General features: G+C 39.6%; 1 protein-coding gene across 3 annotated transcripts in view; it reads left to right on the plus strand.

Moving 5' to 3' along the window:
* The window catches only part of cdin1 (CDAN1 interacting nuclease 1), a 149,371-nt gene that overhangs the window by 82,582 nt on the left and 40,762 nt on the right, over nucleotides 1-26,027 (plus strand). For all 3 annotated transcript variants that reach the window (XM_048537501.2, XM_048537502.1, XM_059649209.1), the window contains 2 exons: nucleotides 10,620-10,685; nucleotides 23,443-23,548. In XM_048537501.2, coding sequence (XP_048393458.1) covers nucleotides 10,620-10,685; nucleotides 23,443-23,548 — 172 coding nt within the window. The remainder of the gene's footprint in view (nucleotides 1-10,619; nucleotides 10,686-23,442; nucleotides 23,549-26,027) is intronic.

The raw sequence follows: 26,027 nt of genomic DNA on the forward strand, positions 1-26,027 counted from the left end.
GTACCTTCTGACTCTATTTAGTTTATTATGCTGATTTTAATTTCATTTCTTATTAACGAGTCACCCCTATCCCTCTGCCCATTTGCTTGTTCTTTCAAAAGGACATGTATCTTTGGATAACATGATGTGAAGCTGGATGAACACAGTGGGCCAAGCAGCAACAGAGGAGCTTGAAAGCTTGATGTTTCGTGTCGGGACCCTTCTTCAGAAAATATTTTCTGAAGAAGGGTCCCGACCTGAACTGTCAAGCTTTCCTGCTCCTCTGATGCTGCTTGGCCCGCTGTGTTCATCCAGCTTCACGCCATGTTATCTCAGATTCCCCAGCATTGGCAGTTCCTACTATCTCTGTATCTTTGGATAGTTTGTTCCCAGTCCGATCCTGTCAGAGCCATGTCTCTGTGATACGAACATTGTACGCACCAATTTCAATCTGCACTATAAGTCAATTTATATTGTTTCATATACTGCGTGCATTTATCTACAACTCAGTCCTGTGGTGACTGCCATCCTTATAGTTGTCTGTCGTGCCTGAAGTTAGAACCCTGAATCTTTCCATACTCTGTATCTCATGACTTGTTCTGAAAGTTTTTAAAACCTCTGCTGAGCCCTTCTCCCCTTTTAACTTTTGGAAATACTTTCCATGCAACTGAAACCACATTCTAAACTATGATAATAAAATGTGAGGCTGGATGAACACAGCAGGCCAAGCAGCATCTCAGGAGCACAAAAGCTTTTGTGCTCCTGAGATGCTGCTTGGCCTGCTGTGTTCATCCAGCCTCACATTTTATTATCTTGGAATTCTCCAGCATCTGCAGTTCCCATTATCTCTGATACCACATTCTAAACTGTCTGGTTTAAAACCCTAGTTATGCAATTTGCCAGGCCTCTGGTCTCCGGCCTGATTTAGGTGGACCCTGTCTCACCAGAGTCGCTCCCTCCTCAGTACTGGTACCGATTATCCCATGAAGTCAAACCCATACAATCTTTGAACTAAACATTTATTTCTTTGATCTGATTGACCCTGTGCCAATTAGCTCCTGGATCAGGTAGTAATCCAGAGATTACTACAATTTTGATTCTGCTGCTCATATTCCCTCAGCAGAACCTCTTTCCTCTTTCTGCCTATATCACTGGTACCTACCTGAGCCACAACAACTGGATTTTTCCCTTCTGCATTCCAAGTTCCTCTACAACCCATATAAGATACCCTGAACCCAGACATCAGACAGGCAATATCGCCTTTGGGACTCAATCCTGGCCACAAATTACAGTGTCAGTTCCCCTGACTATACATCCCCAATGACAAATACATTTCTCTTTTCTCTCCCCTCTTAAGTGGTGCCCTGGACCATGGTGATGTGGTCAATTTTTTTAACCCCCCCCCCCCCACCAAAACCGCCACTGTCATACCTATAGGAAGCAAGAATCTCAAACTTTTTAGACAAGCTTAAAGGCTGATACTCCTTCATCACTGCCTCCTGGATGGGTGAGAGATTAAACAAATATTTCATGTCAGTATTTACTGTGGAGAAGGACATAGAAGCTAGGGAATTCATGGAAATAAATAGTGATGTTCCACTTGTCCATATTACAGAAGAGCAGGTGCTGGAGGCCTTAAAATGTATTAGGTAGATAAACCCCCAAGACCTGATCAGGGTGTATCCCAGAATTTTGTGGGAAACAAGGAAAGAGGTTACTAGGCTCCTTGCTGAGATATCTGTATCATTGACACCACAGGTGAGGTGCAGAAAGACTAGAGGTCAGTTAATGTAGTGTCATTATTTAAGAAAGGTGGTAAGTAAAAGCCAGTGACCTACAGACTAGTTACCCTGATGTCAGTGGTGGGTAAATTATTGGAGAGGATTCTGAAGGACAGGATTTACATGAATTGGAAAAGGTAAAGATTGATTAGGGATAGTCACCCTGGCTATTGTGTTATTGTGTTTTTTTTGAGGGGTAACAAGATTAATGAAGACAGAGTAGTGAAGATTGATGAAGACAGAATGGTACAGATTGTCTATATGTACTTCAAGGTGTTAGAAAAGGTTCTGCGCGGTAGACTGGTTAATAAGGTTACATCACATAGAATCCAGGGAAAGCTGGCCAATTGCATACAAAATTGGCTTGAAAATCGGAGACAGAGGGTGGTGATAGAGGGTTATTTTTCAAACTGCAGGCCCACAACCAACCCTGTGCAAGGATCAGTGCTGGGTCCATTGCTTTTTTTGTCATTTATAAAAATTATTTGGATATGAACATAGGAGGTATGGTTGAAGACTTTGCAGATGACACCAAAATTGAAGGTGTAATGGACAGTGAGGACAGTTATCTCAGAGAATAGCAATAATGACTTGATCAGATGGGCAAATGGGCCGAGGAGTGGCAATTGGGAGTTTAAATTAGATAAATTTGAAGTGTTGCATTTTGGTAAGGCAAACCAGGGCAGAACTTATACAGTAAATCATGGACCCCAATGGACTGTTGCCAAGCAGACACCAAGAGGTGCAGGCACATAGTTCCTGGAAAGTGGAGTTGCAAGTATATAGCGTGCCTTCATTGGTCAGTGTGTTGAGTACAGTATTTGGGACATTAGTGAGGCCACTTTTGGAAATCTGCATTCAATTTGGCCTCCATGCTATAGGAATTATGTTATTAAACTTCAAAGGGTTCAGAAAAAAATTACAAGAATGTTGCCAGGGTTGGAGGGTTTGAGCTATAGTGAGACTCTGAATAGGCTGGACTATTTTTTCCTGGAGTGTTAGAGGCTGAGCAGTAACCTTTATAGAGGATTATAAAATGATGAGGGCCATGAATAGGATGAGTAGCCAAGGTCTTTTCTCTGGGTTAGGGGAGTGCAAAACTAGAAGGCATAGGTTTAAGGGGAGGGAGAAAGACTTAAAAGGAACCTGAGGTGCGGCTATTTCACGCAGAGGGTGGTGACTGTATGGAATGAGCTGCCAGAGGAGGTGGTGGAGTTTGGTACAATTATAGTATTTAAAAGTCATCTGGAAGGGTATGTGAATAGGAAGGATTCAGAGAGATTTGGGCCACATGGTGGCAAATGGGATTGGATTAGTTTAGGATGCCTGGTTGGCACATATGCATTGAATCAAAGAGTCTGTTTCCGTGCTGTATAACTTATTGACTCTATATTTAAGGCTGAGATAGACAGAATTTGGTCTCTCTGGGAATTGATGAATGTTGGGAGCAAGTGAGTAAGTCGAATTGACACCCTAAACCAGTCATGATGGGCGTGCTTGACAGGCCATATGGCCTACTCATGCTCCTGTTCCTATGCTTTTCTGTGAGCAGCATCATCAAGCATGTCATGAGGGACATTTCTAGGAGTGTTAAACACTGGAAAAACAAAGTAAGATATAATAAAGAACTGTGGTTGCTTCAAATCTGAAACTGAAACGGAAATTGCTGGAGAAACTCAGCAGATCTGTAGAATCTGTGGAGAGAAGATAAAGTTAATATTTGGAGTCTGTTTTGGCCTTCTTTTAGAACTGGAAAGTGAAGAATATTTGAGGAGGACTGAACATTTTTAATATCGTAAGCTGAGTGGATCAACTTGATTAAGTTAAATTGCTATTTGAGCTAATCAGTTGCAACAGTTTAACTGTACTGTAGAACATAAGAAAGCTTATGGGTAGACAATTGGCCCATCGAGTCTGCTCCACTATTAAATTTAATCACAACTGATTTAGGGTTCTCAGCTCCCATTTCACAGCTGTTCTCATAACCCAGATTCGCTGGGAGACCAGAAATCTGTCCATTTCAGCCTTAAATGTAATCATTGGTAGTACAACTGCAACCCAATATTTAGTCGTATTGTTAGAATTATCTTAAGACTAAAACTTAAATGGAATATGGTGCAAAGAGCAGAATTTGAAGGGCGTATGTTTAATATGACATTCTAAGCAAAATAGTAAACTGGTGCGCTTATATTGTGATAGACAAGTTAACGGTTCACAGTCGTGCATGAAATAACAATTAATATGGTGTGATGCTTTCATACTGAAATCTTTGATTCTGACAAGAATAGATTTTTTTTATTTTGAAACAAAGCATTGAGGAAAACCTAACTTTCATTTGCATTTTCCACAAAAATACTAGTCTACAGAATACATATTTCAAACCAGGAACTCCACTTGATGAAGTTGTGTTTTTGGAATCTTTGTTTTCATATCCAGCAAGATACAGTAGCAAATGCTAATTATCAACTAAATAAAGTTCTAGCAATAGTTGCTTAATTTATATGAACGTGGAATTGTGTTGACCTTGGAATTTTCTCACGAGGCACAATAGCAAAACTGTCAGAGTTTCAGAACATTGGCCGTGAAAGTACTCTCCTCTGCTGATAAATGGATTGGAAATTGGCTACCCAGCAGTGGAATGGGCCATTAATTTTAATCAGAGGTGATGTGAAAAGGAGAGTAGGCTGTACCGCAATGTCAACAGCCCCAGTAGGTGTTAAGATAGACCACACAGCCTTCTCTGTTACTTGTTTTAGCTATTAGTTTAGGTTGGGTGAAGACAGAAAAGCATGTCTGGAATTGAATGACCAGGTCACCCAAAATGTAATGGAGAAATCAGGTGTTTCAGAAATAATAACAGTGAGCCACTTAAAGTCAAGGACGCTGTACTGACTGGACAAGAACAGAGCTTGCTGACAATTGCTAGGGTTACAAATATTATTGTATTTAAGCAGCACTTAAACCTGTAAGCTTCTGCATTGTCTGATTTAAATATAAAAGCTGCTTTTTTTGTAAAAATACAATATTTTTACCTTAAGACTATTGTTTGAATCAGTCATAGAAAGTATTTTGATGCATAATGCCAAACAAAAGTGAAGTGGCTTTCTTTTCTCCCACCTCAATTCTTCAGAGGAACCTTCAGGAATTATGTATTACGTATTTCAGTTGATTATCCCCTCAGAGTTAGTAAAGTCAGTTTCCCTGTGTGTGCAGTTTAGTTCATTGAATCACTTAGGCACTCCAATCTGGGCAATTTTCCAGTATTCAGAGTGCATGTCTGTGAAAGTACCTGATCAATTTTCTTTCCATTCGTTTAAGTATAAGGAAAATCAGGCATTTTTGTTTTGGAGCGAAATGCTGAAAGGTGCCTGATTTCTTTGGAAAATTACTCTTAATGTGTGGAATTTTGCAAGCCCTTGAATGATATGAGGAATGGCAAATCAGTAAGGAAAGTTTGGCAAGATTAGAAAAATAAGGTTCTTGACATCAAGAAAAATCTTAAGATTTTCCACTAAAGGTTTGAATGATGAGATGAGAGCCTTGATTGTGAGTGGCAAAAAGTTCTTTCCATGGATTAATATCTCATTGCCTATCCTCATATCATTTATATGAAGTTTGCTCGTCTCCCACATGGCAGAGAGAAACTGGATAGTGACAATTGCCAACATAAAAGTTTGAGTGGATGCCTGGCAGCTCTAGCTCACCGCTTACTCCTCGGACTTGCATCTAATCCAACAATCCTCAACGTATCAGGGCGCACCCATAGGCAGCAACCTCATTATTTGTCTATCAGGTTGGTATCAGATACGCACTAACCTCGTCATAACATATTTCAGACTCATTTGAAATAGTTATCCACTTCAGTGCTGGACTTCAAAGTGCGCTGATGCCTTCCATTGTAATGCTGCCTCCAGGCCATTTTGCGTGCTGAGACAGGCACTCAACTCGTGCATCAGAGCAGGGTGCACCTCAAGGCTGTTAGCTTGCTTTCTTAACATTCATTCACTTCATGCCTGCTGGGATTTTCAGCATCCTAGCTTGTCTTACCTTGCCTCTTAGAATATTTCTACCTCATTCAGAACCTACAGGCTCACATTACTTTTATTTGTCTTTTAGCACAGACACATAGCCAGGAAGCTTGTTGTGGTTGTCAGCAGCAATCAGTCAGTAGGCTGGATGTGTTGCTGTACGGCACTATGCTATTATCAATGTCACACCTACCTCATATGCCAGAAGCTGATGTGGCAACACTACATATGCTTCAACCAAATGGCGATCTTCTGTTAAGTTGAGGGGGGCTGCCGTTTGTAAAAATGCTAGTTCAGAAGGGGATCACTAGAAATATTAACTCTAAATTTTCTGACTACAGATGCTGGCAGACCTGCTGAATTTCTCCAGCAGTTTCTTTTTCTGGTTCAAAGATGACTGTCGTCAGCCAGGAAGTGTCCTCACAATCAATCAGGGGCAGCATTCAGCCAGTGTCCAGGGCTTGGACACAGTCAGCCAGCTGCTTGGGGTAGCCAGTGTCTGGGAGTTATTTATCCTTACAGGCTGTGAGTGGACCACCTTCGGGTTCAATACAACTAGTCAGGAAATTAGCGGAAAGTGTTCAGACAGAGGCCCGGTCACTCATCAACCCTTTCATGTCAGTGGGGGGTGGTGGGGCAAGATCAGTCCTTAGATTTTGTCGAGGTGGTGGCTGTGGTTGGGCATTTTGCAACATCAATTGGGGGAATTAGAGGCTGTATGTTAGAATGAAGATGAGACATTGATTGGGGGTTAGGGGGGTACTGGGGTTGGGTCACTCAACATATAAGGTCGATAGTACATTGGAGGATGTAGGATTCAGTTTGAGGTTCACCACTACACTGGCTTCAACAGAGAGATCACTATATCGTGATGGTGGACATCTAATCCTGTAGGCATAGCATTAGAGGTAATGTTAAAAAATGAAGACTTAAATGAGAGAATTGGCTGGGAACATGTGGAAGCTCAGAGTTGTTGGGCTGACAGTCAGTGCTAGAAAGACACTATGTGAAGGTTTACGGGGTCTACAACATTAACAGGCTGGACCCTGTGACTGGGTAAAGTGTAACTTGCTTTACTTTTCATTCTTCTCGGAATTAGCAATGTGTGATCGAAATGTCATGACTTGTATTGTAAACATTGGAATAAAGTCTGTGACCTCAAAAGTCCAAGTAAAGGCATCCCATGGCCTTTCTTGTCAGAGTACCCCATGTCTCAGTGTAGCAAGAACTACGCTAAATTGTCATTTGTATGTGATAGGCGTGCTGATCATTAACTTTCCTTAGGACTTGTTCTGCTTCTAACACTCCCCACATAAGTTAATTGCAACCATCACCAATGGAACCAGCTGCAGAAGAGTCTATCATCATTGTGGCTGCAGTTCAACAAAAACATAGAAAAATGATAGAGAAAGAAACGCACCAGGAGGCCTAGGAATAGCAGCAACCTCCAGTGCCTACCATACAGTCTCCAGGTGAACAAGACACAGCTGAAGGTCTTACGACCACATATTTTTCTTTTGGGTCTGTAAACTGAAGTATAAGCTGGATTGCCACAATGATCAAATAGCAGGGGAGTTTTATGACTTGAAAATCCAATGCTGGATATTTTTTGCTGTGTCAAGTAATGTTCTTTTTTGGAGAAATGGTGGTGGGAGAGAATTTGAGACTGAGCAACACTGACCGATTCAGAATTAAGGAAATTCTGTCTGACGAATGCTTCTAATTGATTGAGCTGCTGTAGGTACAAGGGCAAGAACTGCAAACTAAAAGCATCCATCTTACACTCCCTCCCTCCGCTGTGGAAAAGGAGAGAAAAAACAATCAAGTTTAAAAGAGTTTTAACACGCTAAGACCTAATTTCACCAGATCAATGATCAAAGTAAAGACTGAAGTTCACTTTACAGATTTCAATTCTCAGTACTGACCATACATTGAGAGGAATTGTATCAGACGTGATCGCACTGTGAACTTTTAATCTTCAGAATTTTGTTTACCCTGCTTATATTCTTTTACCAGCTTTTGTCAAAATAGTTGCCTTTTGTTTATCTTCGTTGTGAATGAGCATGTATATTATTTTGGTTTTCTGAAGGAATGTAGTTTAAGTACATAGTGGTAGATTAGAAATCTTTCCCTGCCTTTTGTTGAAACTGTATATTGTAATAATTAGCCATTTCCGTGAATGACAAAACCTGGTACGAATTGCTTTGGTCCTGAATAGCTGTTGGTCAGGTAAATTTTGGTAGTCTAAACAGGACCTCAGACATTTTAGAATAGCTTGTGGAACAGTCAGGTACAATTATTAGCATACTTTTCTCAGGTAAATTGTGACTGTTCCTACAGGATGCAGAAAATGGACAGGAGGTGTAGAGTCTACTGTCCTTGATACATTTCCTCCAGACAAGTGAGGCATATTGCCTGTACAGACTGACAGTGTCTCGGGACACCATTACAATACTGTGTCATCTGCTAGGTGGATTGTGAGAACTATCGTGGTAGAAGCTGTCCTATCCCACTTGCTATCAAAGTGACAGTTGTGCTAATTTTTGTTTTACGTAACCGGATCCTGTATGGGATGTCAATCATCCAACCACAAATGTATCAAAATCAGAAATTGCTGGGAAAACCCAACAAGTTTGGCAGCATCTGTGGAGAGAAGGCAGAGTTAATGTTTCAGGGCCAGTGATCCTTCTTCAGAACCAGGTAAAAGGAGGGTGACTGGCCCCAAACCCAAAGCTGGGCCCAACAATTTCTGTTTTTGTTTCTGTCTTTTTTTTATTACTTATGGTTGTTTACTTCATAAATGTGTCAAGACTGTTACTGCTGTTAATTTGTGGCAATTCACATTGCATGACCTCGTTTTCCCATGACAAAGTCATGCTGGTGCCTGGACAGTACCAACATAGCTGGCATTCCCCCGAGTGCAAATCTGTGTACACAAATTGTTTTAAGAGTGCCGTATCACAACATGACTACTTCATCAACAGAAAAGGTTCCTTTCCATCAATGTGCAAGTCGTCTGTGATCATTAGGACCACATCTGAGAGCTCTATACTGAATTTACAATTTAAAAATTCCAAAAATGGAATTCACGTTTAAATGGAACCTGCCACGATGGCTATGTCCTTGAGAACTCTTGTGTTCCTTTTTTATTTTTAAGGCTGGTTACCTTCCAAGAATTGGTTACTGGTAGACCAGGCCTACCCTCTGTAGCCATCTTTCCTGATTTTGTTGTGAAATCACTGAAGCCAAATGTCAGATATAATGTAGCCCATTCGTCCACCAAGGCCATTGTAGAACAAATGGTAGGCCCACTGAGGATATGGTTTTGATGCCTGGGTTTGTCTGGATTATCTCGGCAATGTATCTCGTAACGTTTATATTTTATGCTTTGTGCAACTGGAGCGTGCATAGAGGGATTGTGATTGATGCTGAAGAGCCGAGAGAGTAACAGCAGGTTTCTGAGGTAGAAAACGAGGTAACCAGAAAGTTGCCACTGTCTTACCAAACTGTAGGGCTGCTGTCTCATTAGACAGAGATGACTGTTGGTGGCTTAACCTGAGGGTAAGGGAAGAGGTTTGAAAAGGAGAATATTTCATGGTAACATGAGCCAGCGTGGGAAATGAACTCATGCTGTTGACATCACTCTGCATCACAAACAAGCCATCTGGTTAACTGAGCTAATGAAGCACATCACATTCACAATGATGGAGCGGTGCAGTTTTGGGTGCAACAAGCTAGAGAGGACTTAATTGACATTCACTTCCAATAGATTTGAGTTGGATGATGTGATTGTTCATTGAACGCAACTTTATTGTTCCTAAAAAGACAAATCATTTCTTTTATAAATAGAGATAACACAGCAGGCCAGGCAGCATGAGAGGCATAGGAAAGTTGAAGTTTTCATTCTGTGCGGATTGACAACCTCAACCACTGCTTTTTTGCCACCCTATCTGACAGTAAATTATGAATATTCCCTTGAAAGAATGAAAGAGTACCACTGTACTAGACAGGGTTCTAAGATAATATAGTGCTGTGAGTAGCCTGTATATCTCCGTTCTTGTAGCTGCAGTTACAATTACAGTTGATCAGACAGATAATGATGTTAAGTAGCAATATATTTATGAATGTGAACTCCCTCCAATGAAGAATTGTACCTGTACCTATGAGCCTTATGATTTTTTTTTCTCTTTCAATTCCCTCCCACAGTGTGTACTATAAAGGCCTTGGTGGCTGACAGTGACACCTAACCTGACCTTAGGCACAGCTGGGCATTAAATATTGTGCCAGTGGTGGAAATCTCATGGGTCTTGGCAGTAAAAGGCTTGTTTACCACTGGTGAATACATAGAAGTGGTGGTGTGGCACCATGGTGTATATATAATGAGATGAGAAGCTCAGAATTGTGGGAGATAGCTCACTATAGCCCATGAGAGAAACCCTCCGTGAAATTCCTGAAAATGACATTGCCAATTTTTGGGAATATTTAGCCCACTGTTTTATAAAGCTGGAACTATCTAACATGAATTTTCATTATGTTTACTTTCCGAAATGTACTGCGTTAAAGTTTCATACAAGCATAAATGAATTTGAATGTTCAATAAGACACTATGTCAGGGCCTCTATTTTTGTTTATTAAAACTAATTCTTCATTAATTTTTAAATATAGGAAAACCCACCATATCTACTATGGCGACATTTTGTTTCTGTTCTGATGTAACCATTTTTTTGGTGTTTATATTTATAAGCTAAATATTAATGAGTCCTTATAAATGGAATCATGCACCAGTCCATTGCTACAATTGTTTCGACTTCTCTCTGCTTTATTTATACAGATGAAGATCAATTGCGTGCTAAGGGCTATGACAAAACCCCCGATATAATTTTAGAGGTACCAATTGGTAAGTGTCTGCTTGTTTACAATCAATCATACTATTATGAAAAGTGCGTTTTTTATGTGCTGTACTTTATACATAGTTGCTAAGTTAGCAGATTCCATGGGAGAAGCCACAGTGAAGCTTTGACTGTTTGATACTTTGACACTTTAGCGGCAACCAATCTGAGCTCATTTTTTGTTATCCTTAGTTTTCCTCCTTCTGTCCCTGACCACAGTTATTATATTGACATTGCTGCCAAGCCCATTGTATGAGTTATCTTTCTCTGCACCATGTATATTTTCAGTCTCTTGGCCTGAATAATTCTTTCAATTCTTTTCCAATTCTTGCACTACTAGTGTGCAATCCAAAATTCAAATTTTGTGAAGCACAGGATGTTGTCGCCTCATCTTAATGTCCATATTTGGTGTCTAATACATAACTGTGCAGGTGTACATAATATGTTTACTATGTCCTTCAGTCAAACATCGACTTCCCACTTTGAAAGAATTAATAAAGCAGGAAAATCATTATCACTGAAATAACCGCTATAAGGTGAGTAGTGTCCCTACCCCTGGACTGGGAAACCTGGGTTCAAGTCTCACCCGCTCTAGAGGTGTATAATAACATTTCTGAACAGGTGTATTAGAAAAATAGGTTAACCGGAAAAAAATCTAAATATTTGTTGGCAAGACTAGTAGGAAAAGTTGCCATGTTATTTTAGTTGTAGTTTTCTTTCCTGCTCACATTGATATCTTGTTATTATTGAGGTCTACAAAATCATGAGGGGTATAGACAGGGTGGATAACACGAAGCTTTTTCCCAGAGTGGGGAACTCAATTACTTGGGGTCATGAGTTAAAAGTGAGAGGAGGAAAGTTTAAGGGAGATATGCGTGGAAAGCTCTTTATGCAGAGGGTGGTGGGTGCCTGGAACGCGTTGCCAGTGGAGGTGGTAGACGCAGACACGTTAGCGTGTTTTAAGATATATTTGGACAGGTACACGGATGGGCAGGGAGCAAATGGACACAGACCCTTAGAAAATAGATGACAGGTTAGACAGAGGATCTCGATCGGCACAGGCTTGGAGGGCCGAAGGGCCTGTTCCTGTGCTGTAATTTTCTTAGTTCTTTGTTCTTTGTTATGATCCTGGCTGATGCCACTAGGTGACATGTCAGATCCAGAATGAAATGTACTTGATTAATCATACCTCTTTGGAAAAAAAACTTAACATAGCTATCTTCCACTGAAACAAAAGCACAAAAGGCTGCACATTTGCTCTTAACAGCAAAACAAAAATTTATATTATCAAAAATAAAATAACCTAAACCCAGCAATCTAAGTATAACATAATTCAAAAGATTTCAAAATGCACAGGTAAATGGAATCTCATCTATTCCCCTGTGCTGTCACTTTACACTGGACCAAAATCCAGACAAATTTCTTTCTCTGTTGATTCTATAGGTTAGACCTTGCTGCTTTTTCACAATTCTGATGGTGAGGACTTAACCACGCTCAGAAATGGATACTTAGATTTTCTCAGTCTTTTAGTATGCAGAGTTCTAACCAAACACTCCAGATCTTGAGGTTTCATAGAGGTAACTGCTGTAAACAATCACCTTTTCCAGGAAGGCCTAGATAGGATAGTGAAGAAGATGTTTGTCTTTTCAGTTGGGCCTACCTTGAACAAGACCCAAAAACTTTTGAACTAGAAGAGAATGATCATCCTAGTTAATGCTGAACCTAAAGACTTAATGGTTTTTCTGTCTCATGTCATAAATGTCACACTATGAAAACATTCCATTAACACTCCAGAGGATCCTACAGACATTTGCTATCTGACATAAACAGGTTTCAAATAATCATTCTGGAAGGACTGCCCTAGTTAATTTTTAAACTCGTTCACAAAAATAAACTAACACTCTTATGCCACTAATTTGAAATCCAGTTTCTTAAAAAACGCCTCTTTTATCATAGTATTTAGATTAGATGTATGAACATCACAGAATTTCCTGATCTTGCCTGTGTGTTCGTTGACGAGAACACTTTTGAAATTGAGACTTTAAGAATACCTTTGATCAATACTTATTACCTAAACACAAGATGCCTTTGTAACTGAATTTAGTGATATGTAATATATCATCATTAATAGGTATTCCATCTTAGACCTAAGCCTCAATACTAAGCTATGAGTTTAGTTACAGCTGCATTTTTACTTTGAGGTAACTGAGAAATCTGTGGTTTCAAAGGCACAGATGTTTATAATTCAATATCCAGTTCAAGACTTCGGCACAATTTAGGCAGTTACTATGGTCATGATGGAGAAAGTTGAGATTCTGAACAAACGTAATCTTAGGCCTTTGACATGGTCCCTCATGGCAGACTGATACAGAAGATAAAGTCGCATGGGGTCAGAGGTGAGCTTGCAAGATGGATAAAACAACTGGCTCGGTCATAGAAGACACAGGGTAGCAGTGGAAGGGTGCGTTTCTGAATGGAGGGCTGTGACTAGTGGCGTTCCTCAGGGATCAGTGTTGTGATCTTTGCTATTTGTAATACGTTTTTCTCCAATTATTTATATATAACTGGTCTGATTAGTAAGTTTGCCAATGACACAAAGATTGGTGGAATTGCAGATAGCGATGAGTACCGTCAAAGGATACAGCAGGATATTGATCGATTGGTTGCTCGGGCAGAGAGATGGTAGCTGGAGCTGAATCTGGAAAAAGTGAGTTTATGTATTTTTGAAGGTCTAATCCAGATGGAAAATATACAATATAAGGCAGAACCCTTAAGAGTATTGATAGACAGAGGCATCTGGGTATACAAGTACACAGATCGCTGAAAGTGGCAATGCAGGCAGAAAAGGTCGTGAAAAAGGCACATGGCATGCTTGCCTTCATTGACCGGGACATTGAGTTTAAAAATTGGCAGGTAATGTTGCACTGTCATAGAACCTTGGTTAGGCTGCATTTGCAATATTGTGCTCAATTCTGGTTGCCACACTACCAGAAGGAAGGATGTGCTGGCTTTGGAGAGGGTTCAGAAAAGAATTAACAGGATGTTGCCTGGTATGGAGAGCATTAGCTTTGAGGAGAGATTGTAGAAACTTGGGTTGTTCTCACTGGAACGGCAAAGATTAAGGGGTGATCTGATAGACGCCTACAAGATTATGAAGGGCATGAACAGAGTGGACAGTCAGAAGCCTTTTCCCAGGGTGGAACAGTCAATTCCTAGGGGGCATAGGTTTAAGGTGCGAGGGGCAAGGTTTAAAGGTGATGTATGAGGCAAGTTTTTACACACAAATTAGTGGATGCCTGGAAATCACTGCAGGGGGAGGTAGTGGAAGCAGATACTACAGTGAATTTTAAAGGGCATCGTGACAAATACGTCAATATAATTTTAAATGGATAGGGGAAATAGAAAACATCCTTTCCTCAGGTGGGGGTTCCAAAACTAGAGGGCATAGGTTTAAGGTGAGAGGGGAAAGATTTAAAAAGGACCTAAGGGGCACCCTTTTCAAGCAGAGGGTGGTGCGTGTGTGGAATGAGCTGCCAGAGGCAGTGATGGAGGCTGGTACAGTTACAACATTTAAAAGGCATCTGGATGGATATATGAATAGGAAGAGTTTAGAGGGAGATGGGCCAAATGGTGGAAAAAAAGAGCTAGATTTATTTAGGATAGCTGGTCAGCATGGACAAGTTGGACCGAAGGACCTGTTTCTGCGCTGTATATCTCTATGTCTATATATATAACAGATGAGACTCAAAGAGCCAAATGGCCTTTTCCAGTTTCTAATCTGCCTTGCCAGAAGTGCCTTTTTTTCTTGCTGTTGTCACAAATTTTGTGACTGGGAAAAACCCATCCGAAGGCTTCAAAATCTTCAGGCACGTTGCTAAGAAATCAGTGCTTATAAGGTTTTTGCTTGTCTACATTATTCCACAATGAAGGGAGGCATCACAATCACCATCCTTAAAATCTAGGAATAAGTTTGAAAGAGCAAGGATTATGAGAAATCTAGTATTCACATCAGTGAATTCTAATTAGCTACTAGCGTACAGATACCGGTACAAGGTACACTGTCCACTGCAGCCATTAAAATTAGCTGTATTGTCGAGAGTCAAGTCAGAAGAATTCCAGCTCCCGTCGACAGGTGTACTTTTTGAGAGGCAGTCCAGTACATCTGGTTGAGGCCCTGAATGACTGGTCAGATATGGGTATTCAAGATCTCATAATCAAATTTGAAGAAAGGAGGAGGGCTCTCTTAAATTTGTCAACAAACGTTTCTCACTTAATCGGTACAAACAAGAATAAATACTGTGACCATTCATTTCATTCCTAATAATGTATGTTGCTGTACATATTAAGTCTCATAGCACTTTCATGTACTTCATCATCTTGGAAGCACTTCCTGATGGTATGGAAATTTATCAAGGATACATGGCAGTTCACATCTATCTCTGCATTCGTTGTTTGGTGATGATCTCGTGACGTTGCCAAGGGACTAGTAATCCCAAGCCCCAGATAATGTTCTCGAGAGTAAGGTTCAAATTCCAGCACAGCAGATGGTGGAATTTAAATTCAATGAAAATTGTAAATAAAAGTTTCGTGATGGCAATGAAATCTTTGTCAATTTTCATTATAAATCTATCTGGTTCACTAACGTCCTTCAGGGAAGGAAAATGCCACCCATAACTGGTCTATCCTACCCTATGTGACTGCATACTACTTTTTATTATGCCCTTTGTATTGGCCTCCCAACTGACATCTGGAGGCAAATGTCAAAATTGAGAGAGGTGTCTCATAAACTAGCCTGACCTAATCCTGCTCACATGATCATACCTTACAGACAATGTTCAGACATGACCATCATATGTCCATACTGCAGTATGTCCTGTTCCATTGGGGTGACAGATCTAGCTGAGGTGGCCACAGAGTGATATACAGTTGGAAGGGAGTTGCCCTGCGAATCCCCAAATTTGACTCCAGATCCAATGATATCTCATGGCATAAGGTTAAGCACAGACCAGGAAACCAGATACTGTCTCCCGCTCAGTTGATGAATTAGTACTATTCTGGGTTGAACACCACTTGGAGGAAGCACACAAGGCGACACCGAACGTGCATTGAATGGGGGACTTCAATGTCCATCAGCAAGAGTGGTTTGTCAGCACCACCACTGACCAAGCTGTTCAAGCTTGATAAAGGATATAGCTGATATACTCCGCGAGCATCAGGTGGTGAGCACAACCTTGCCAACCTGCCTGGAATACATGCATCTGTCCGTGACAATATCAGTCACAGTGACCTCTGCGCCGCCCTCCTGGAGATGAAGTCCTGTCTTCACATCGGCAACACCTTATGGTACAGTGTGGTAGTATCATGCAGCTGAATTGGACTTTGAATAGATCTAATAATTCAAGATTGGGCATCCATGAGGCAATCTGGGCCATCAGCAACAGCAAGAGTGTTCTCAAACACAATGTGCAACCTCGCTGTCAGCACATCCCCCACTCAACCGTTAACATCAAGCCAAGGGATCACCCTGCTTAACAGTGCAGGAGGGCATACCAGGAGCAACACTAGGCTTACCTAAAGATGATACATTAATCTGATGAGGCTACAAAACTGGACTAATTCTATGCCAAACAACATAAATGGTAAATGATGGAGCTATAGACCACAGATCTAAACTCTGCCATCTTGCCGTATCTAGTCAAGAATGCTAGTGGATAATTAAACAACTCTCTGGAAGAGGAGGCTCCACAAATATCCCCATCCTCAACAATAGGGACAAAAGCGAAGTTGCTGGAAAAACTCAGCAGATCTGGCAGCATCTGTGGATGGGAATACGGAGTGAACGTTTCTGGTCCGGTGACCCTTCCTGAGAACCGTTCTGAGGAAGTTCTGAGTTCTGAGAAGGTTCACCAGACCTGAACAGTTAACTCTGTTTTCTCCTCCACAGATGCTGCCAGACCTGCTGAGCTTTTCCGGCAACTTTGTTTTTGTTCCTGATTAACAACATCCGCAGTTCTTTTAGTTTTTACTCAACAATAGAGAGCCCCGCGCATCATGCAAAACTTAAGGCTGCAGCATTTGCAGCAATCATTAGTCAGATGTGCCAAGTGAATCATCCATCTTGACCTCCTCCAGCGATCCCAGCATCATCAATACCAACCTTCAACCAGTTTGATTTAGAGTATCCTTAAAGTGTAGAAACAGACCATTCAGCTTGTCAAGCCCATGCCAACCCTTCAAAGAATATCCCACCCTAACCGATCCCTGTAACCTTGAATTTCCTATAACTAATCCATGTAACCTACACATCCCTGGTCAATTTGACATAGTCAATCCACCTAACCTGCGCATCTTTAGACTGTGGGAGGAAACCCAAGCAGACACAGGGTGAATGTGTAAACACAGACAGTCGCCTGAGGGTGGAATCGAATCCGGGTCGCTGGTGCTGTGAGGCAGCAATGCTAACCACTGAACCATTCGTTCCACGTAAAGCCAAGAAATGGCTGGAGTCACTGGATACTGCAAAGGCTATGAGAGTGCTGACAACATCTGGCAATAATATGGGAGATGTCTCTTCCAGAATTTGCTACTCACTGACTAAAACTGTTCCAGTACAGTTATAACACTGCTGCCTATGCAACAATATGGCACATTGCCCAGATATGTCCAGTGTAAACAAAATAAAATGAATCTAATGTGATCAGTTACTACCTCAACAGTCTACTCTTGATCATTGGTAAATGCTGGAAGGCATAGTCAACAGTGCTATTTGAGAAGCACTTGCATAGCAATAATTTACTCACTGATGCTCAGTTTCGGTTCTGCAAGGGCCACTTTTGTGTATGAGGAGAGGTTTATTGATTAAGTTATAAGTATTATTATACCCATGGTGATTTCTTTTAAAATAGTGCATGAGAGAAACTTCCTGGAGAGTAGTGGGATTTGTTTTCATTTGGTGAGTTTTACTGGTGAACAAAATAAGCAGTTGTGCATTAGGCTCATTCTGGAATGGAATAATTTCTTTTGGCTAAGAGGCAATACCCAAAGCTTTAAAAAGTCCTTTGATTTCAGGTTTCTTGTGTTTCTTGTTCTTCAGGTGTCTTGGCTCCAACTGCCTGTGAGAAACAGTGACTTCTAAGAGTGGAGACAGTTTAGAACTGTTAAGAAGTAAGTGTAAGGAGTTAGTTTGAAAGTTCCAGACTAGAAGTGTTCAGGTGCTCGATAATTTGAAAGGAGTTGTTTGAAGCTGAAGAGTTATAAGCTAAGTTGTTTGAAGAATCAAGAAACAATTAGATTCTCAAGACTCAGATTTGAAGCCATCATTAAATTAAATATTGAGGAGGAGATAACGAATGGAATTCCCTCTAGTTTGACTACGAGAAAGGGATTAATGGGATTGTATTTTGCCATGTGTTTCAAAATCTTTAAACTGTCGGTGTGAAAATTGTCTGGTTTAGTTTGTTTTATTCTTCATTTGTTTTGTGTTATGCACCTCTGATTTATTGTTAAAATCAGATCTGTCGCATTAGTAGTTTGAGTTTCCATGGAAGGCCACCTCCTTAAAACCAAATAAAAACAAAATATGATCTGTCAAGCTAGATTTCGCTCTGGGATTTGACTTGTTCAGTAAGAGAATCAGATGGAGTCATATTGTCAGTTGTCAAGGACTTATAAATCAGAGATACAGTCTAATGGTATGGTTGCATGGTTTTGAAGCACACCACAGCAGGTAATGTTAGGATTTCTTTTTACGGAGCAAGTTAGATCAATAACACAGTGTAGAGTTGGAGGAGCACAGCAGGCCAGGCAGCATCAGAGGATCAGGAAAGTTGACATTCCAGGCCAGGACTCTTCGTCAGAAAAATTTAAAAAAGAAAGTATCAAATGCTGCTGTTGCTGCGTTTGTTTATTAAAGGCAAAAAAACTGACACCCTGGAAAAATGGCCATTGGAATATTTTGAAAATGAAATTTTTTATTAGTAATACTTTGATTTTTCAAAAAGAAAGCACACCCTCAATCCATATTTCATCATTAACTCCCTTTCTGTCTAAGAACCCCAAGTATGTTGTCACATTCAAACTCCATACCAATTAATATTGAAATTCTTTATTCAGTTTCTTCCTTTTGCGTAACAGTGGTTGTCTTGTTGCATTAGAAATAAGACACTATAAATTAAAACTGAATGTACAGTTCTTTTCACCACTTTTCCAGTTACGATGTTGTTAATTCTTCCTGTAGTCTGTTAGGTTAGACAGAAATTCAGAGTAAGAACTCAACAACTTCAGAGAGAAAATAGAATGAATTTTTGCCAAGTCTTAAAGACTTCACACTCGTTTCAAAATAATAAGTAGAAACGAGATACAGAAATCCCATCCTTATTTTTGCTAGTAGGAGAAAGCGAGCAGGGCAAAACTCACATTGTCCATTTGAACTTCATTCAAAATTCAAATAAATGTCATTTTTAATATTGGATCTTAACTTACGCTGTGATAGTCAAACATTTATGGAAGAAGTGAAAGTCTTATGAATGGCGTACAAATTCTGCAGAACTGTCAAGCAGTAAAGTTATTTAAATCCTCACCCTTTTTCCAAACAAAATGAAAGACAACTTAGCTTTGTCAATGAAATTTGAAAAATAACAGTGCTCACAATTCTAATAGTTTATTTAAAGTTTTGGCAAAGATCTGTAGCTCGGGTTGTGGATGACGTTGTTGACTAGCTCGCCAAGCTGGCTTGAATGAAAACAAACCTGCTCAGTGAGCAAATCAACAACCTCACCATAGTTTGTTGGTATTACTGCAATGGCTATACATTATTAATAGTTAGTTGTTTACAACAATCTATAATTACATCAGCAGAGGTCTGAAGTTCAATTGATAGCTTAAACAGGTTATCAAAGGATTAGCTGTCCTGGATGTGCAGTTATGAATGCATTTTTGTTTCTTGAGAAAGGATTAGGTACATGGGCTTTCAATGAACTTTCATGAATGAGAGTGTTTTTCTTTCATTATGGTGAAAACCACATTAGAGAGTTAGGTCTCTTTTATTTCATCTCCCGAGGACTGTCCCTAGTGGGTGCTGACTGAGTTAGCATGGAGAGGATACTGAGTAAGTGGGCATGGAGAGTATAAGGGCAGAGGTGATGGGGAGGGAGCATGAGGGGCCATGAAGGGGGTCATGAGTTGGTGTGGATGAGCCCTGAGGACTGGATGGGACATTTATGTATTATAAGGGGTGAGGCTTTGAAAGCCCTTTCTCTCCCATATGAGGAATAAAATTCCAAAGAACCAAAGTGAGCCTTTTAACAACAGCTTTGGCACTTAACAAGCCCTGTTGCTGCCTCCGATTTGTATTCTGAAAAGCAAGCCCAATACCTCATCCACTCCCCAGAATGAAAATCATGCTGTTCAGAGCACTTTGATAAGGTGAGCCAGGAAGTTTCCTGACTTAAGTGTTGGGAGCAAAAATGTGCTTTTTTAATTAATGGAAGTTTGCCTTGATAGTATTTAATATTCTTACATATTTTGTACTATAATTACCTGAAACGTAGCCTGAGAGAGGACATGGAAAACCTTAAAAGGCAATAATACCAACTCTCTCAGAGATAGTAAGAGCTGCAGCTGCTTGAGTCAGAGATAACACAATGTGGAGCTGGAGGAACACAGCAGGTCAGGCAGCATCAGAGGAGCAGGAATGCTGACGTTTCGAGTTGGGACCCTTCTTCAGAAAATGGTAATATATTCAATACCAAATCTAATTTAACTCCCATATTTCTGTGATTTTTGAAGTCTCATGAATTTGAGAAGGAGTTCAATAGACAGGAAAAGGCTAATTAGATTCCCTACAGTGTGGAAACAGGCCCTTCGGCCCAACAAGTCCACACCGCCTTGGAGCATCCCACCCAGACCCATCCCCCTATAACCCTCATACCCCTGAACACTACGGGCAATTTGGCATGGCCAACCCACGTAGCCTGCACATCTTTGGACTGAGAGGAAACCAGAGCACCCGGAGGAAATCCACGCAGACACGGGGAGAATGTGCAAACTCCGCACAGACAGTTGCTTGAGGCGGGGATCAAACCTGGGTCCCTGGCGCTGTGAGGCTGCAGTGCTAACTACTGAGCCACTGTGCCGTCCTATTCTGAGACCTTGAGCAAAAGTATCAGGTACAAAGATGAAGTGAGTAATTGAAAGCCATCAAAGAGGAGAATTGTCAAAATAGAATGTGAGACCAGCCTAAATAGCTGTGTAAAAGTAAGGCATTTTCACTTTCACTTTCTGTCTGTGCAATGCTGTAGTATTTGAAACATATGTCTAAAATAGTAACAACAATGGAGTAATTTGAGAACTTGGACCTCTAAATTGTGATAGGAAACTTCCACATCTAATCTCTTGTTTGGATATTCTCTGATGAACCTGTTCAGAAATATAATTGTGCACCTCTAGAGCAGGTGAGGCTTGAACCTGGGTTTCTCAGCCCAAAAAATACTGTGACTGCACCACAAGAGCTCCCTGGTCTTGTTTATTGTAGGAAAGAAGATCGCGAGAGACATTCAAATCTTTAAGGTACCAATGTCAATGTAAACAAACTTATTTGACTTAACTTATATGTTTAAAATTAAAATCCTGAAGTGAGATCCAAAGAAACTTCTCTTCACAGAGTGATGAATGTTTTTATCTCGAGTAACTGTGCAGCAAAAGCAGTTGATGCAGTATCAACTTAAAACCTTAAGAAAAAAAGCTGACAAGCTGTGAATAAGCATTGGAGATTGAGGATAGGTATAGATTGAGATGAATAACGTATGTTCAAATTACAAATAATTCTTCAGTTAATGTGAGAGGGAGGCAGTTATTGCGTTTTGTCACAGAAGGTGCAACACTTGACTTTTTATCTCCTCATGTCCAAGGCCCCAATTGCTCGTTCCAGATGAAATAATGATTTATTTAAACGTTTTCAAGCTAGTCTGTGCATGCGACATTCACAGTACAGCCTCCTGTATATTGGGGAGGCCAAATGCAGACTAGGTGACTACAGAAAAACTCCACACTGTCTGCAAGAACAACCCTGCCCTTCTAGTCACTCGCCATAACACCATTCTGCTCTAATGCTGATATTTCCAGGTCAGATCCAGTGAAGCTGGAGGAACAGCACCTGATGTTCTATTTAGACACTTTACAGCATTTTGGACTCAACATTGAGTTCAACACTTTTAAATTATGAACTCCGCCCTCCATTTTGCTAAACAGTCAGATCATTTTTCTCCTGTTATTTTCACCTACTCTGTGGATCTGTGTTTTGCCTTCAAGTGAAACATTCATGTTCCCTTTGTCTCTTTTTAATACAGTCTTTCCCTTATCTGCCCTCTGTTCAACTTTATCTTCTTCCCTTTTCAATAACCTAAAACCCAGGACGTTTTCTCTTGCCATTCCTTTTTCTGCCTAACTGTTGTACTCTCACTCGGCTCCATCTCTACCGATCATTCATTCTCCCCACACACCTGCCCCATCCCATCTTCAACAGAGATACCCGACTTTTCCTAGCTACAGTTAGTTCTGAAGAAGAGTCACTGGAACCAAAATGTCAATTCTGTTTTCTCTCCGTAGATGTTGCTAGACCTGCTGAGTTTCTCCAGCAATTTCTATGTTTCAGATTTCCAGCAGCCATGGTTCTTTGTTTTTTTTCACTTTTTCCACAGATTCCTCAGTTCTGAAGAAGTCATTGGATTCGAAACACTAACTCTATATCCACAATTGCTGCCAGACCTGCTGAGTTTTTCCAGCACTTTGTTCATATTTCAGATCACCAGCATCCACAATATTATGCTTTTATATTACCATATTTCATTCCTTCAGTGTGAAAACTGACAAAATAGGCTGTGAACATTGTGAAGTCTTTTGGATTTTTGCTTGATCACTTTCAGCTAACAAGTACTGTTGGTATAGAACCTTTGGTGGGAATTATATGTTAGAGTCCATTTATTAAGTTAAATGATACATTAAATGTGTGAACAGAGCAACAGTCATAGGTAGGGTAACTCATTGTGTTCTTATAGTAATACAGTAATGCTAGTTTAGTTTATATAAATTTGATGTTTAACTTTGAATGAATAACTTGTTTGTTAATCTACAGTGGTGAAAAATCATGTTAGTTTTTCTTCATGGAGATATTTTAGACTTGTTTCTATAATCCAAAGGAATAGATGAATGAATACCTTCCTCGGAGGAACTCAAAATTTGCAGAAGAACCTGTAATAGGAGTACTTTGCAAAGAACAAGGAATGGAGAACTGGTTACTGTAAATTTTACAAAGCAAGTGGATTTCTCCAGTAAGAGCTGTGCTTTTTATGGCAGAAGGATGCTGCCACCATTCCCCTCTCCTTTTCGGGTATAAGTGCCAATTTGATTTACATTGGTGAAGGAATAACCATGAGTGAATCTGAACAAGAAGTGCTCTTTTCTTAAGATTTGATTTACTGCACGATAGTAATTAGGTGCAAGTTACATGAACTGTTCAGCTATTATTACAATGACTGTTGGAAGTCATAGATGACAGATCTGTCTCCTTCAGGATTCAGAGCTCTAATTTCCTCATCCAAAACTGCGTGACTTCCATCAAATTTGGTGGAGCATAATGCAGTCTTCGGTGGTCACTCTTTCAGAACTATTAGCTTATCTAACAATATCTAATATTGTGTAATTTACTAAGAATGTTAGAAAGACACTTAATAGATGAATTAAGCTGAAAGTTGAGGTTTCTTTTTCTAGCCGTTGAAGGTCATGTGATTCATTGGATTGAAAGCAAGGCGTCGTTTGGAGATGAATACAGCCACCAGTGCTACTTGCAGGATCAATTCTGGAGCTATTGGAACAGGTACTATACTCTGTTATGTAAAATTTTGGTGTGTCTTTTGTTAATATGATATCATCAAGGAATGTAATTGCTGCATCAAAAGCAAACATATGTATAGAAGAAAATCTAAGAAATGTTTTGTTTTATTTGTATGCTATGAGTGACAATGAATAAATAATACTGTCTTTCAGTTCTTGTTATTTTCAAGAATTTTTCAACCTGAGCTCTATGACTTTATATATGGATTACTTTTTGGATTGTGAAATAAGTCCCCCTTTTCTTTTAATGGTTCTGTGTTAATTATAATTTTGAAGGCTCAAATCTTTAACTTCATTGAAACCTGCTTTAAAGTTTAATTCAAATATTTTATAAATCCCTAGTTTCCAAATTTATATCAAGAGAGAAGAAAGCTATGACCAATTTACATTTATCACAAAGGTTTTACATTGGATCTCAGGCTTACATTATTCAAATATTTCTGCAAGAATTATTAAAGAAAGGCTCAGATTTGATTGGATTCAGAAGAATGCCAGAGTACCTTTTTTTCACTCTGCAAGTAGGTGACCTACATGCCACTACTAACAGATTACTGTTCATCACAGTCAACACAAACTTGATAAAGTGCTGAAAAAGAAAGCAGTCACATTTTTGATTCACAGTACAAGGAAGGACAAAGACAGCATGGTATTTGGAAAAATGGTCTAGCTTGATCTTAACTGCGACCCTAAGTGAAATGAACCAGATGGCTTCTCATCCCAACATTTTTTTGTCTATGATCCGCCTTTTTGCTTAAATTTCTGCAGCACACATGACCAAAAAACAGTGAAAGGTGACCATCTTATGGGGTGGGAAAGAGAGATGGAAAAGCATTCTGGCTGGTGAAATTCAGGAACAAAAATCTGAAGCAACTTTACAAAAGGCTTTGTTCATGATATTTGGCAAATTACCTATTTGATGAATAAGGATCATTGTTATTTTTGAACATTATGGATTATGAGAGATGTTGCATGACTTAACTTAGAGACATAGAGTCATAGAGATGTACCGCACGGAAACAGACCCTTCAGTCCAACTTGTCCATGCCACCTAGATATTCTAAATTAATCTAGTTCCATTTGCCAGCATTATGATTATGCATGTTAAACAATTACCTGGTAAAACATGTTATTATGTTTTTATTTGGTATTTCTGTGTCATCTTTACATCGAACTTGCTTGTTCATAATTATTGTTCCACTAGTGTTTTTGGATTATTTTAAGTGGAAGGTAGTGGTTCAAGTATATATAAATATTAATTGTTTTTTTAAATGATTCATTGAGAAGTAGAGCATAATTTGTTAAAATAATACCTTCTCTACTGTGATCCTTGTGTTCTTCGCTTCATCTCTTTCCCTGCTATCCCACCCGTGCTGCTCACTCAGATTCCCTGATATGTCTTCCAAATTCTGATACTGATTGATATGAGCATTATATATTAGTAACTGACAACTTGTCATGCTAACTGGAAAAATAATAGTCCTTCTTGCCAGAAAAAAAATGATTGAATTTCGGGACAAATCTTGTTTTGATTTTTAGTTTACTACTTTTAATGTTAAACAAGTCATCATTCTACCATTCTCTCTGGTCAAAGAGTTTCCTATGTGAAGGATATTGCTTAAGCTAGATGTCAATGTTATATACTGATAGCTTTTGTTATGGCCTGTATCATTTTGCTTAAAAGTAATGTTCTCTTAAAACAACATATTTATGTTAGTTCCACTGTAATGTCAAAAACAAGTCTACATAAAACTCCTGCATTTTTGGTGTTGCTGTTCAATAAATTGTTCCTGCTTATTTTTGTTGCTGTTTGAGGATTTGGCTATCAGGTTGTTGTTTGATGAATTACATAGTATATTACATATTGCTACATAGATTCTGACTCTTGAATAATAATACAGTTTCTAAAATTAACTAAACTTTAGTTCTGTGCTGAAACCCCTTTAGATATTGTCAGTTCCAGTGAAGACAACACTTTTCTGTAGGTCACATGGAAGTCATTTCCTGAGACTTTATAAGACCATTTCTCTTTTTTTTGAAAAAAGGACATTGTTTTTCTTTAAGGGTTAATATTCAGTGTTGTCTTTCCTTTTAAAGAAGTTGTGCCTTTTTAGCTGTTCTCAAGAACTGTGAAAAAATTTCTTCAGTTTGGTATTAAGATTGCAGTGAAATTATTTCGGCACTAAAGCAAAAATGTCATTCCACCTATAATTTTATGGGAATAATTACTGTACATTTATCTTATAATTAACAATGTCTGAGTCATGAATCATATTTTGCGCAAATGTAAAAAGTGACACCTCTGAAGATGGGAACTTGCTTCACAAGTGCACAGTATGGTTAGAAATGTGGATATGGAGACAACTTGATTAAGGTAACCTCTGATTTTATATTAGGTTTGTTCAGATCTAAAGATACTGAACTGAAAATGTTTTGGAATATTGCACGTCAATGAGGATGTGGTA

Source organism: Stegostoma tigrinum, chromosome 10 (assembly GCF_030684315.1).
Source record: "Stegostoma tigrinum isolate sSteTig4 chromosome 10, sSteTig4.hap1, whole genome shotgun sequence".
In the NCBI taxonomy this organism is placed as follows: domain Eukaryota; kingdom Metazoa; phylum Chordata; class Chondrichthyes; order Orectolobiformes; family Stegostomatidae; genus Stegostoma; species Stegostoma tigrinum.